At 43.6% G+C, this 12541-nt stretch overlaps 2 protein-coding genes across 2 annotated transcripts in view; one reads left to right on the top strand and one right to left on the bottom strand.

Moving 5' to 3' along the window:
• The first annotated feature begins 3591 nt into the window (after positions 1-3591).
• Positions 3592-4986, top strand: LOC147456784 (uncharacterized). The gene is made up of 2 exons (XM_086513449.1): positions 3592-3960; positions 4647-4986. The coding sequence occupies exons 1-2, from the start codon at positions 3768-3770 to the stop codon at positions 4766-4768; spliced, it is 315 nt and encodes a 104-aa protein (XP_086369575.1). The 5' UTR covers positions 3592-3767; the 3' UTR covers positions 4769-4986.
• A 1959-nt stretch (positions 4987-6945) lies between these two features.
• Positions 6946-12541, bottom strand: part of LOC147456783 (V-type proton ATPase subunit c''2-like) — a 31422-nt gene continuing 25826 nt past the window's right edge. Inside the window, exons 3-4 of the mRNA XM_086511918.1 lie at positions 7405-7569; positions 6946-7302 (exon numbers count right to left, since the gene is read on the bottom strand). Of these exons, the coding sequence (XP_086368044.1) occupies positions 7134-7302; positions 7405-7569 (334 nt within the window). The 3' untranslated portion in view covers positions 6946-7133. The remainder of the gene's footprint in view (positions 7303-7404; positions 7570-12541) is intronic.

Genomic DNA, 12541 nt, shown 5'->3' with positions numbered 1-12541 from the left:
GAGGGGGTAGGGTATATATATAAGAGTGAGTCTAGTATATATCATAAGAATGAGGACTGAGGCCTGGGCTTGGGAAAACGATCCCGATCAAAATTTTAGTGTAGCCCCACAGTCACTCACGCTTAAATATTTTCGGTTTTTTTTTTTTTTTTTGGGCGATGATCGCGCGCGGATTAGGTGACCCTTTCTTAGCCACACACACTGTCAACACCTACCTAACCTCTCTATCAACTGCTCACAGACAGCTCACTACCTTATCTACTTACTAACAGTGCCGCTAACCACTAACTAATCTGTTAACCACTCTGCTAACTGCTTACTGACAGTGGGCTAACTGTCCACCTACTTCCTCTCTCACTGCCTTATTGTGCAAAGACTGTGTGCAGGCAAACCTTGACAGAAAACTGTGTACAAACTGTGTGCAAACAGAAATTGCTAACTGCCTTCCTACTTACTCATTCACTGCGAACAAGCTAACGACTACTAATTGTGCAAAGACTGTGTGCAAACAGAAAACACAACATTATGCAGAAATCACAGAACTTGCAAACAATACAGAAATTAACAACTTGCAGAAAAATAACTCATTCCTCTTCCTCTTCCTCTTCTTTCCTACTACAAACAACTCATAGGAGAAGCACAAAGTGCCTCTTGGGCTTAGTGCAGGGCGATTCCCCGGCAGCGGCGCCAAAAATGTGCGCTCCTTGCCGCACTGTCGAAGCAAGGGCCTTGCCTAACACTGTGTGCGAGCCATAGACGGTTCCAAGCACACAACTAGCTTAGCTAGTAAGCTCAAAAGAGGGCAATGGTGTGTCACTCACCGCTCTATGCTCCTGCCGTGGAGGATTCCTCGCCGCGAAGAAGAAGGAGCCGCCGCTTCGCCGCACTCAACCGCTTCACCGCCGTCGTGCCGCCGCAATGCTCGATCGCACTCTCTCTCTCTCTCTCTCTCTCTCTCTCTCTCTCTCTCTCTCACACACACACACACACACATACACACACACACACAAGGAGGTGAAGAAGAAAAAGATGGAGATGGAGATGGAGCAAGAGCACTCTTCTATTGCACAAATGAGAGAATGAATGAATTTTAGGTTTAGTTGGCTTTTATATGAGCTCACCCGATTCACACTTGGGCGCCCATGCTTAGCCAACTAATCCCTTGAATGTCCTAGTTAAAGTGCGCCTCTCATCGTCGATCACTCTTACCCTTTTCCTATTGGTCCGACAAGCCCGGTACCTGACTCTACCAAATACATAATACACGTCCGTCGTAGGTGATGGGGTGTCCGTGAGCCGTGAGGGTTAACACCATCACTCTAGGGCTATCTATCTTTCCATTGCACACTAAGTAACACACTCTCTATTGTGTGCCTTGAGGTTCCTTCGTCTTCTCCAAGCTGTGCGCATTTCTCTGCAACCTTAATTCCAGCAATTTTTTCAAACTTCTAGTACCTTGTTCTTCTCTTTGAGTTTGGTCTATTAGTTGGCTTTAAGTAGGTATTAGGACCTTAGGATAAACTAGGCCATTTAATTGCTGACTTTAATTCCTAAATAGTCTATTAATTGTAGTAACTTTAGTAATGTTTTAGGCTATGAGGATATAGTTCTCTCTAGTTTATTCCACCTAAGTGTGACTTGTGTTATGGAAGCCCATGTGTTAAGCTGGTATTTGAGACCTCGAGTCTCCCAGCTAGTTTATACTCAAGCTCGTATTTGAGACCTTGAGTCTCCCAGCTGCTGGTATTTGAGACTTCGAGTCTCCCGGCTAGTTTATGCTCAAGCTGGTATTTGAGACCTTGAGTCTCCCAGTTGCTGGTATTTGAGACCTTGAGTCCCCCAGCTACTTGTAGCAACTATGACAACAAAGAAAAATAAAAAAAAGAAAAAGAAAAGAGAAAGCAAATAGCACAAACTTCCTTGTATTTTATGTGGATCACACTTAAGTGGTATAAGTGACAAGACCACTAGTCCTTAGACCCCGACGAGTATTCCTAGGGTTAACTACTCTTTAGTCGATATTTTTTTATTAACGTTGGTCAATCTAGTACTTACTTTAGTCCTAGCTCTTGTGTACTTCTCTTAGAGTCGACTTAATAGACCCTAACTCAATTGCATTTTATTCAAGTACTATGCTTGTTCTAGTTGGCAATGTTACAATTCATAAATTTGTTTTTGCGTTTCCTAGAATATCATGTATGCATCTCACTTATTGCACACATGTACATGCGGCCTTTGAGCGTTCACAATGTTGTTTTTCTTCTGACACATGTACTTCTATCGTGGATCCCGATGCTGCACTGTTATATTCCGCGGACGGAATCTACATCAGGAAGGGGGACATGTTAACCACTGGTGTCCACTTCTAGTAGTCATGGGCCGGGCTTGTCGGTCCAATAGGAAAAGGGTAAGAGTGATCGCCGATGAGAGACACACTCTAACAGGAACATAGAAGGGTTAGTTGGCTAAGTATGGGCGCCCAAGTGTGAAGGCGAGTTCATATAAAAGTCACCTAAACCTAAAAATCTCTCATTCTTTCATTTGTGCAATTGAAGAGTGCTCTTGCTCCATCTCCATCTTCTTCTTCTTCATCTCCTTCTGTGTAATAGAGTATTGCGACGACGGCACGGCGGCTGCGAAGCGGTTGAGCGCGGCACAACGGCAGCTCCTTCTTCTTCCTTATGCGCTAGTCAGCTCAGTGTCGAGGTCAGCTACATCCTTTGAAACGATAATCTTGTATGAGGCTCTTGCTAGGACTACAATATGATTAGCGGAGTTGGAAACCCCGTAACATTTGGCATTGTTGCTGGTGATAAGGCCACCTAAACTAGAGAAAACCACGTACCGAGATACATAAGATGGAACTCCATCAAGATCACTCGAGAGTCATCGTCACTTTATATTTTAGGGCTTAAGGGATTTGGGAATTTTGCAATACATTTTGGAAACCTCTTTAGTGTGTTTAGAGTACGTTTAGACCAATGGGATACTATGGTACGACTATATGTCCACAACAAACCATGCTTAGTATTTATGGACATATATATGTTAGGTTAGAGATTATCCCACTAATTGAGAATTCAAAGAGACTAGATTTTGAGAAGGTACCTACAAAACAACGTCCAATCGTGCATCTCTCTCTTAGGGTTCGCACATGCACAATGTAATGGTCTGGTTCCGATGAAAAAGTGATGCAGGCCCACCAACACGTCCGCACACCCCTATACAGCTTCGCCGTCTTCCTCACCGCCGCTATCGGAACATCACTGCTCCGTAGTTACCGTTTGACACCGATAGCCTACCGTTTGCAATGGAGGCTTACATCTCAACCACAAAAATCTCCTGATTTTGTGGTCGTTGAATCCCGCCATCTTCAATCAAAGCCTTTGGGCGGTTCAAACTGTGCATGTGCGTGAACCTACGATCTATGCAGGCCAAGAGACCGTCCCCCTTCCATCGGCTGCCTAGGCGCATGTGCGCAGGCTATCTGTGTCTCTCACTTCTCTCTCTCTCTCTCTCTCTCTCTCTCTCTCTCAAACATACCAAGACTATAAAGGCATTACTAGTTGGACCCTTGATCTAGTCGCCCTTTATTATTACTCTATCACTACAAGGCCATAGCTGGTCACCTTCTTGGAAGTTGGGAGAAACTTGTAACAGGCGATCTCCACTGTGTTACGGGATCTGCGAAACCTCTCTCTCTCTCTCTCTCTCTCTCTCTCTCTCTCTCACGCGCGCACACACACAGAGGCACTCGCAAACGCAGGATGGCGTATGTGGATCATACCTTCTCCATCACAGACGAAGAAGACGAAGATGCAGCTTTTGAAGGCACCTTCATCGCCCACAACCGCTTTCCGCTCAAGCAAGTATCTCTCGCGCTGTTTCTGCTCACCTCTGGCACCCTCTTCCTCATTCTCGGCCTCGTCCTCCTTTTTCGTACTCATCACAAGCCGCAAGGTACTCCTCTCAGCTCTTTCCTTGCCTCTGACAACTTATAAATGATGAAACATTGTTATCTAAAGAACTGCCACTTCCTGGGTCTACAGAAACCCTTATAAATGTGGCAGTGACGTCCCTCGACATATAACACACTTGCAACCATGCCTGTGTGAATGATGCATTTTCGCTGTTCACATAGCATTGGAACACTTGAAATGTGTCAGTGGCATGCCATCGCAGTAACTTATTCGACATAAAACAAACTTGCAGCCTCGCATTTACAGGTCTGTGAAAATGACATAGAGCATATGACTTAGTACAAACCCGCCTCTACCCTTGCTGCACTTGACCTCATTTCTCCATATTTGGTGAGCTTGTTGTAAATTGCATATTTCCTGATAGCTTGTCGAGTTTTGTGCTTAAATTCTTGTTTTTGTTGTTGGGTCCCTTATATTCTTTTCGTTGAAGCTTCAAAGAAAATTGTTGGGTGATTGGACTTCATATGGGAGTGTAGGTCCTTCATGGAGCAAAGATGGCTATGTAAATCTAGGGTTGGATAATCTTTTTGCTTAGAGCATGTTTGTGTGAAATCGCACTTTGATCGTAATGATAATAGTCTTGGTACTTTATGGAGCAAAGATGGTTATGTAATACTATGGGTTTAGAAAGGGGATAATCAACATGTTTGTGTGTGATATATGCAGGGTTTGTCTTCACTCTCTTTGCAAGTGGGCTTGCTTTTCTCGGATTCTACTACACAAGGATTGCATATTATGCATACAGAGGATACAAGAATTTCACATTCACAGAGATGTCGAACGTGTGACCCACAATGGATATGTGGTTTATGCAGTCTGATTAGCCTAAGCATGAACCTTGTACTGGCTATTGAGCTGCTTTCCACACCACCCTTTTTGAAAAAACGTAGTTGTGATAGTGTTCCTCGGGGCCCGTAGCAGAACATGGGGTCTACTGAATCCTTATACATGAATTTATTTACGATGTATGTCAAGGTAAAACTGATGAAAACAAAGTTCTTGACTATCTCAGGTTGTGTGTGTGCGATTTTTACAAGTCAAAGAAGTTTTACTGCAAGATAGAGAGACGTCCAAAAGCTGAAGTGCTTTTCATTCAGGGCGATGCTCCTTGCACCTTGTATTGGAAACTTTTCTGTAATTGACTTTGTATATTCTGCCTAGCTGTTGCTAACATTATGAAGTGTTCTGGGTTGTAGATTACCTATGGCCGACATGCTTCATGGTCGTTTTTTGGTTTGGTGATGCATGCATGATTTAATGTTAAGCTTGCAATTCACTGGCCTACATAGGAGTCATTGAGAATTTTGTGGTGTTGGTTGGAACTGGTAATTTTCTCTCCTGAATGGGTTGTATATTGAGTATATGAATCTGCACAGTTTAAGTCACACTATTTGCACTCTCAAGCGAAAGCATTTTATGACTGTAGAAACTTGTCTAAGCAGTTTATCTCACATACGCTTCTGGGTTGTCAAAAGAACAAGTTCAATGTTAATCTTTCATGGCTGTGAACAACAGAGATTTTTCTACGTGAATCTCAAGTTGGGCACTTAAAGCCGTCAAACCATCTATTATAGAAATGGTACGTACCTGTCACGCCCTAGATTCTTCCCAAAACAAAAGGGGATTTACTAATTTGCACTTGTAGATGGAACGTTTGAACTTTTGTGTTTATGTTGAAATGGAAAACAAACAAGAAAAATTACAAACCTTAAGTGCAGGCTCACGACAATGGAAAGTGAAAAGACTTCTTTCTTTGCATAGGCCTATGTTTAGAGTTTCATCTACATCCTTAGTAGCGTTTCTTCTTGCTAGAGTTTCCATCATGCACCTATGCAATTGAACTAATTTGTTTTGAAGCCATTCGGAACACACATGTTATGAATGAAGGCATTGAAAATTTATTCTACAGAATCAAGTTTTGCTTTGTGAAGATCTAGTACCTTAATTAATCAAGACAGATTATATCTAAAATCTTGTATTTACACAGATCCAAGCACCAGTATTAGCTCCTCTTCACTTCACAAGCACTGGTGGTCCAAGAAAACTTGAATAAAGTTGTAAGTCCTGCTGTTGGGTACCTAAATCTGCACTAACAATCTGATGAGTTCTTAAAGTCTTTGGGGCTGTTGAAACCTAAAACCCACTCAATTGTACGTCTTGGTCACATAAAAACAATGAGATGTGATACCACGAGGTATACATGGTATCTATCATTTTCATTAAAAGGCAAAATTTTGGCAAAGATGGTTTGATAGATATCTATTGCAATATATAAGTCTTATTCATAATTTTTCTTTTCCAACAGCCTCTCCAGCTCAAAGACTCTTTTCCTCTCAATGCTAGTCCCACTAATCATTCTAAGCAGTTGGAACTTAAATAGCAAACATAAACTGTCCCACCTAAGAACGCAAGTCATGTGGATGTAGTAAGTCTTTCATGTGGCCAAGACTAACATTATTTTGATGCACCTTTTTTTTTTGAAAAAATATGACTTACTTTACAACAATCACCCAACAAGGCCATAAGAGCTCATTTGAAACACTCCATAGATGGAATTTTCTTCTTAGGATTTATCTAAAGGCCATTCAAACCAAACAAAGGGTGGATCGATTTCATGGAGACACCTTGTGGCCGATGCTAGTTAAGTGGCTCAGAGACAATCCTAAGTCTATTTCCAAAAAGCTCTTCATAGAAAGTTCAACCTTCACCGATATTAAAATTGATGTAACCAGCCAGACAGTCGAATGTAATGACCAACCACAAACAAACCTCAATGCACATGCTCAGAGTCACTATCCTCTAGAGGGTTCCCTCATCTATAGGTTATAAGGAATGTTTCAGCAATTTGCCAGGAGTTCTAGCACCAAAAAGAAAAATCCGAGAGGGCCATATCAGTACACAGAGCATCAACCATTGTTGAAGAAGACGGATTGCTCAGTTCATATAAACGCAAAAGCCTCTACTATGACCCAATAAAGATAATTTATTAAAAGCCCTTGGACCATCAATTGCCGCCCCTCAATCTTCAAAGATTTGAATACTGTACAAAACAGGCGTTTTTGCGCTTCGGCTGCTGCAGGAACTTGAGGGCACCAAAAACCTTAAGAAAATCCCTCCTCAATGCGCTTAGGAAACAACAAAGATCCTATCTCACTATGAGGACGTTGTCCATGTTATTTGAGATGACATGATGATGCCAACAATTACACCAAAAAGCCCCAGGGCACTTCCAAAAATCTCGATCACTAATATCTTCACAAAAAGCGAGGAGTTCTGAGCATCAGAGAGAGCACAGCTGCTTCCAATAATGCCCACACAGATCCTGCCGGAAAGCAACAATAGCATTACCTGAACTAAGAACTTTGCTAAAGGTTTGCAACAAAGTGGCAACTTTTCTTGTAACATCAAAAATCAAGAAACTTACCCACAAGCCAGGTTAGCGAACCCGACTATGATCCCGGAGGCAAAAATCGCATAACCTCCTCGCAATGAATCTGCCGTGTAGGCCTGTTCCACAGATTCCAACTTCGTTTGGAGAATGATCGCAACGATGACACCATAGATTGCAACAGCTTCACAAAAGATGATACTGCAGAAGCCAGTCGATATGAGAAAAGGAAAAAGACTCATCACTTACCTGGTGGCACCGAGAATTTCAAAAATATGTGTTAGTTATACAAGCCCAGATTCTTTTGTTCTCTATCTGGACTGCTTACAAATTTATCAAGAATTGTGCATGCATTATTTTAAATTCCTAGTTTTCAGCTTTCGTCACATACTTGGTCAACGTGTGACATTTGTCTCATCTCTCTCTATTAACCTCTGATCATTTACAATTAGAGCCTAATTTATTTAATGTGATGACCGAAGTCTACTCTCTTTTCTTGGCAAGACAAACAATGCTTGATAAGTAAGGACTCAAACAACCCAGTTGGATGCTTTGAAGGACATAAAGCTTGTCAGCATGGGAAAATAGGCCAACAATGCATAAGCAGACACAATGGTCAAATTGTGTACAACTGAAATGATGAGTCCATAAGGCCAATATCCATAGAATAGCTGGGAAAAAAAGGGCTTACTGTTCAGGATTCTCTAGATTGGATCAAGATATACCTGTGCTTTATGGCACACGACACCATCAAGAGATCCCATGTCCTACATGCTGAAACTTTGCATTTCCGCCTTAATAAGCAATAAATCCACTATACATATTCACAACGAGGGAAAACTTGAGCTTATTCCGAATAGCAGAGGGCAAAAGCATTCCTCTCATGTTCTTCCATCTTATGTTCATATACCAGGTGTATTCATTAGGCACGGAGGTGGTTTTCAATGAGAATGCAGTATCTAGTCAGGACCTCCAACTCCAACTTCAACAAGGAAATAAAAAAGGGAAGATCTTCAAATTCTGATAGATATGCTGTCTGTAATTGGCCAAGCTGCAGGGTTTTTCATTAACTTTGGTAACTCTATGCATTGATGTGGCAAGGACAAATTGTACCACCTGATAAAATGGTAAGGCATTTGGATACCCCATTCAAAGGCAGATTTTTGCAAGACAACAAATTGATAAAAAAATTGAGCCACTTAATTAGTCAAGTTGATGATCGTGGGTTACACTCCGTATAATAATTTGCCTCTTTTGGCTAAGACAAAGGTGGACAGTCCAACATGCATGTCATAAGCCATGAAACTCGTGGGGAATAGCCCTCCCACCCTTATGTCCATCCACAGCCTCCTTACAAACCCATGTGACATGTGGGCAATGCTGTCAAGTGTAGCGGAAACCAACATACTGTAAGGATTGATCTGCAAATCATTTAAAGCCCCAAAATCATGTGTTCTAAAAAGCCAGCACTTTCCCAAAAGCTCAAAAGTCCACTGCTTCCAAAATCTGGCGCCAAAAGGCTTCTAGCTGCCACATCATCAATTCCATACACTCCTCGGAAATCCAGCCGCAATTCAGGGTGCAGGTTCCACTGTTTTTTACGGGTGGCTACACTCATATTTAGGTCGGCTCTGTTGGAGTTTTTCATCTCTCTGGCCGGTCTTGACAGAGCTGCTAGGCCCCACTATCTCCCAAGGGGTGATCATAGGGAGTGAGGGATATTTTGTGGTTGTGGCCAGCCTATGTGAGGTACTATTCTCATTTTCGGCTTGTTTCCGCCATTGTTTTGCCTACCTTGTTTTTGTTTTGTTTTAGGAGTCGGGTTGGGCACTCCCGGCCGCTCCCCTCATACACCAAAAACATGCACAAGAAGAACGACCAAGACTATGCACCCAGGCTCCTAGGGCAAACGCTTTTGTCACTAGTTTCCTCTGGACTATGTGAAGCCAGAATTATCTACACTCTTAGAGCAATGTCCTTGAGAGACCCATCTCACTGACTAGTTATGGGCGTGACAGCGACCAAGTACCTCTGTTCAGAGGCCCAGGTACTGCGGGGTTTGCTTCGGTCTTCCCTTTGGAGTTGCCTCCTCCAAGTAACTTATCCCTCACCTCACTAAACTGCCCTTGTAACCGGACGGTTTTCCCCTAGGAAATGCCATACCCGCTTGGAAGGGCGTCGGCTCACAGGTAGCGTCCGCTGAGTTGGCGGTGTCTCCCTTTGCACCTCCCAACCCCTTAGGTGCGGGGGGGCAAGGCACTTGGGTGCTCTTGTAGTTCATTTGGCTTCGCTTGGAGAGAATGACGTCATTTCCCTCGAAAGGGATCGGATTAAAGAATAGAGCATAGGAAGGGTGGCATTATCCCCCCCCCCATCCGCCTATGCAGAGCACCCAAGTACCGGGGTGTCATATCTTGTACTGCTGGCAATGTCATATAGGTTGCCCCTTGGTGGCCCAAGATCTTGGCCATTTTATCCTAGAGTTCTGCGCCACGACGTATATATTTTGTGCATTGCAATTAGAGCCAATGTTTTGGGTCTCTCTTTGAAACCGGCTTGGCACTAACAACATGGTAAATCCTCAACAACATACGAACAAAACAAAACTTTTAACACTTGCACTTCAAAACTCAAAGTAGTCGAGACACGAAGGGATGGACTTTCGCTTCAGATGTACTAGCCCCAAAGTCAGGTGCCCCTTTCAGTAACTTCATATTGTGAAAATCTGCTTTTCCGTGATATCCTTGGATGGTCACTGGAAGAGCACCAATGAGAGGTACCACCTTTTCGGTCTAACCGGTGGCTAACTCTGCTTCGATTTCGCCACCCTGTGGATCATAATCGAAGTCCATCAGCTTTAGGACTTCTGGATGGATAAAGTTTTTTGTAGCTCCTGTGTTGTCCCTTGCCGGTGTCCTTTACCGGATCCATCTTGCACAAATGATGTCACGTGACACATCCAACCGTGTGTGTCCAGAATAGGAAGTGATCTGGCACTTTTGTGAGTCTGTTCGCAGACCGTGCATGTCCAGACACTTAAATTACATGCATATCCTTTGGTTGCACACAGCATGACCATCAGATTCCAGTCAGATCCCATCAGTCATTTTTACAATGCATAGACCTATTTTCCCTATTTTTGACATTTTTCACTTATTATTTTTAAGTGACTTTTGTTGGAAAGTAGGTAGGGCAATTTTGCTAAGTTTGTATATAAGCAAACCAAAGTTAGCACTTTCTCGCAGAAGAGGCAGCAGGAGCACCTTGCTCAACAGACAACTTCTTAGCAAGACCCCCCACATCAACAAGGCTAGCGCTTTTGCATCTGCAAGGACCTAGCGTTTTCATCCACAGGTAGCCTGGCGTTTTGTGCACTCTCTCATTAAAGAACGGAAGGCTCTCCCTTTCCTAAGTAAAAAGGAACCTTGAGCAAAGTTCAACATTCACTTCCGCTGCACCTTACATTGGTATCAGAGCTTTGGTAGTGTTTTGTATCACTCAAAAAACGAACCACAAGAACCACATAATTTTTTTTTGCTTGTTGAGGTCACACGAACCCAAGTTCACTTGGGCGTGTCGATTCCTAATCATGTTTTTGAAGAGTGATAGGAAACCCAAGAAAGAAGGGCTTGTCCAACCTCCCCTTGTGTCTCTTTTCACTCATTGAGAACGGACCGTGCACTTAGCGGCCGGCCAATCGACGTGAGGTGGGAAAAAGCAACCTTGGTGTGAGCGCAAGGCCGCCAAGGGGTGCGCCCGTGGAAAAGAGAAGAACTCGGGTGAAGAGAAGATCCTTCTCTAACACAGATTGCAAGCGAAGGAAGAATCTCAAGAACTCAAGAATCCCAAGAACCAAGACCCCCAAGAACCCAAGTTCCTCATGAACTTAAGAACCCAAGACCACAAGAACCCTCGACTTCAGTGGATGGTAATCACTCGAAGCGGAATGGATACTTTGCTTGGAGGTGATGAGCATGAGAGAGGCGAAGAAGAATTTTCCCCACCAGGAGGTTTTTCTGACCCTCCCCCTTCCCCATCTACGCCAAGGATTGCACTAACTCCTATGGAGGAGTTGGAGCAAATGTTTATGGACAGGAAGTTAGAACGCGAAGCAAGAAAAGCAGAAAGAATGGCAGAATTTGATCGTGAATGCAAAGAAAGAAAAGCAAAAATGGATCGCAGACACGCAAAAGAAAGGCAGCCATAGAGCGTGAGCATGAGCAAGCGCGACACATGCAAGAGTTGTTGCGACTCATTTCTCAAGTGCACAGCAGATCGACCCAGGCAGCAGCAAGACAGAACAAGAAGACTCCTAGTGTTAGCAGATTTGCACAGTGACAGCAGATCAGCCCTAGCGTTAGCACACCGCAAATCAAATTTTCAGCCCTAGCGTTTTTGCATTTGCCAGGCATTTCAGCGTTTTGCAGATCTACCGTGACGGAACCAACACAAGCACCAGCATTTTCAGTTTTCAGCAGTCAAACTCCACAATAGAACCCCGAACCTCGCAGATCTCACCTTCCCGCAGCAGTTCCTCGCCGGACGGTCAGATTCCGCAAGGTTTCCAGATTCAGCCCGGAAAACGCAGATTTCAGCATCTGTGTTTTCAGCGCGTCATCGTCGTATCGTCGCCATCGACATCGTCACCGACATAGAGTCAAAATTCAGCAGATAAAGGTTTGCAAATTTCAGCCCTAGCATTTTCAGATTTCAGCCCGTCTCGTCGTCCTCATCGTCGTCGACATCGTCGGCAAGTCCAAGCATTGTAGAGATTTGTGCAATCAATAGTAGACCGCTCTCGCCATAGAGAGTGGGGCCTTCGGAGGAGGGTTTGACAACATTTTGGTGTCGTATTCTTCTCTCTCTATCTCTCAGTCTCAGCACCTTCATTCACAGTGTTCACCACTTTGTTTGTGTCCATTGCACTCTCTCATTAAAGGAACAGAAGGCTCTCCCTTCCGTAAGTAAAAGGAACCCTTGAGCACAGTTCGGAGCACTCATCTTGAGCAAAGTTCAACATTCACTTCCGATGCACCTAACATTGGCCATTCTTATCGTTCTGAGGGTTCTGAGAGGTACTTGTCGAAGTCTTGTTTTCCTTAGGCTTTCGCTTGTTGTGCTTCATCTCCTATGCGAGAGCAATCGCTACCGCCTTGTTGAGATCAATTGGATC

The sequence above is a fragment of the Adiantum capillus-veneris genome, chromosome 5, assembly GCF_014529385.1.
Source record: "Adiantum capillus-veneris isolate H3 chromosome 5, ASM1452938v2, whole genome shotgun sequence".
In the NCBI taxonomy this organism is placed as follows: Eukaryota; Viridiplantae; Streptophyta; class Polypodiopsida; order Polypodiales; family Pteridaceae; genus Adiantum; species Adiantum capillus-veneris.
Note: the sequence above shows the minus strand (reverse complement) of the source record. Positions and strands in the feature narration are given on the sequence as shown.

What these genes read in the sequence shown, in the direction of transcription:
- LOC147456784 (XM_086513449.1), top strand. Translation starts at nt 3,768, where the DNA reads ATGGCGTATGTGGATCATACCTTCTCCATCACAGACGAAGAAGACGAA. An exon ending in TACTCATCACAAGCCGCAAG is followed by an intron (nt 3,961 to 4,646) that starts GTACTCCTCTCA and finishes TGATATATGCAG; the next exon opens with GGTTTGTCTTCACTCTCTTT.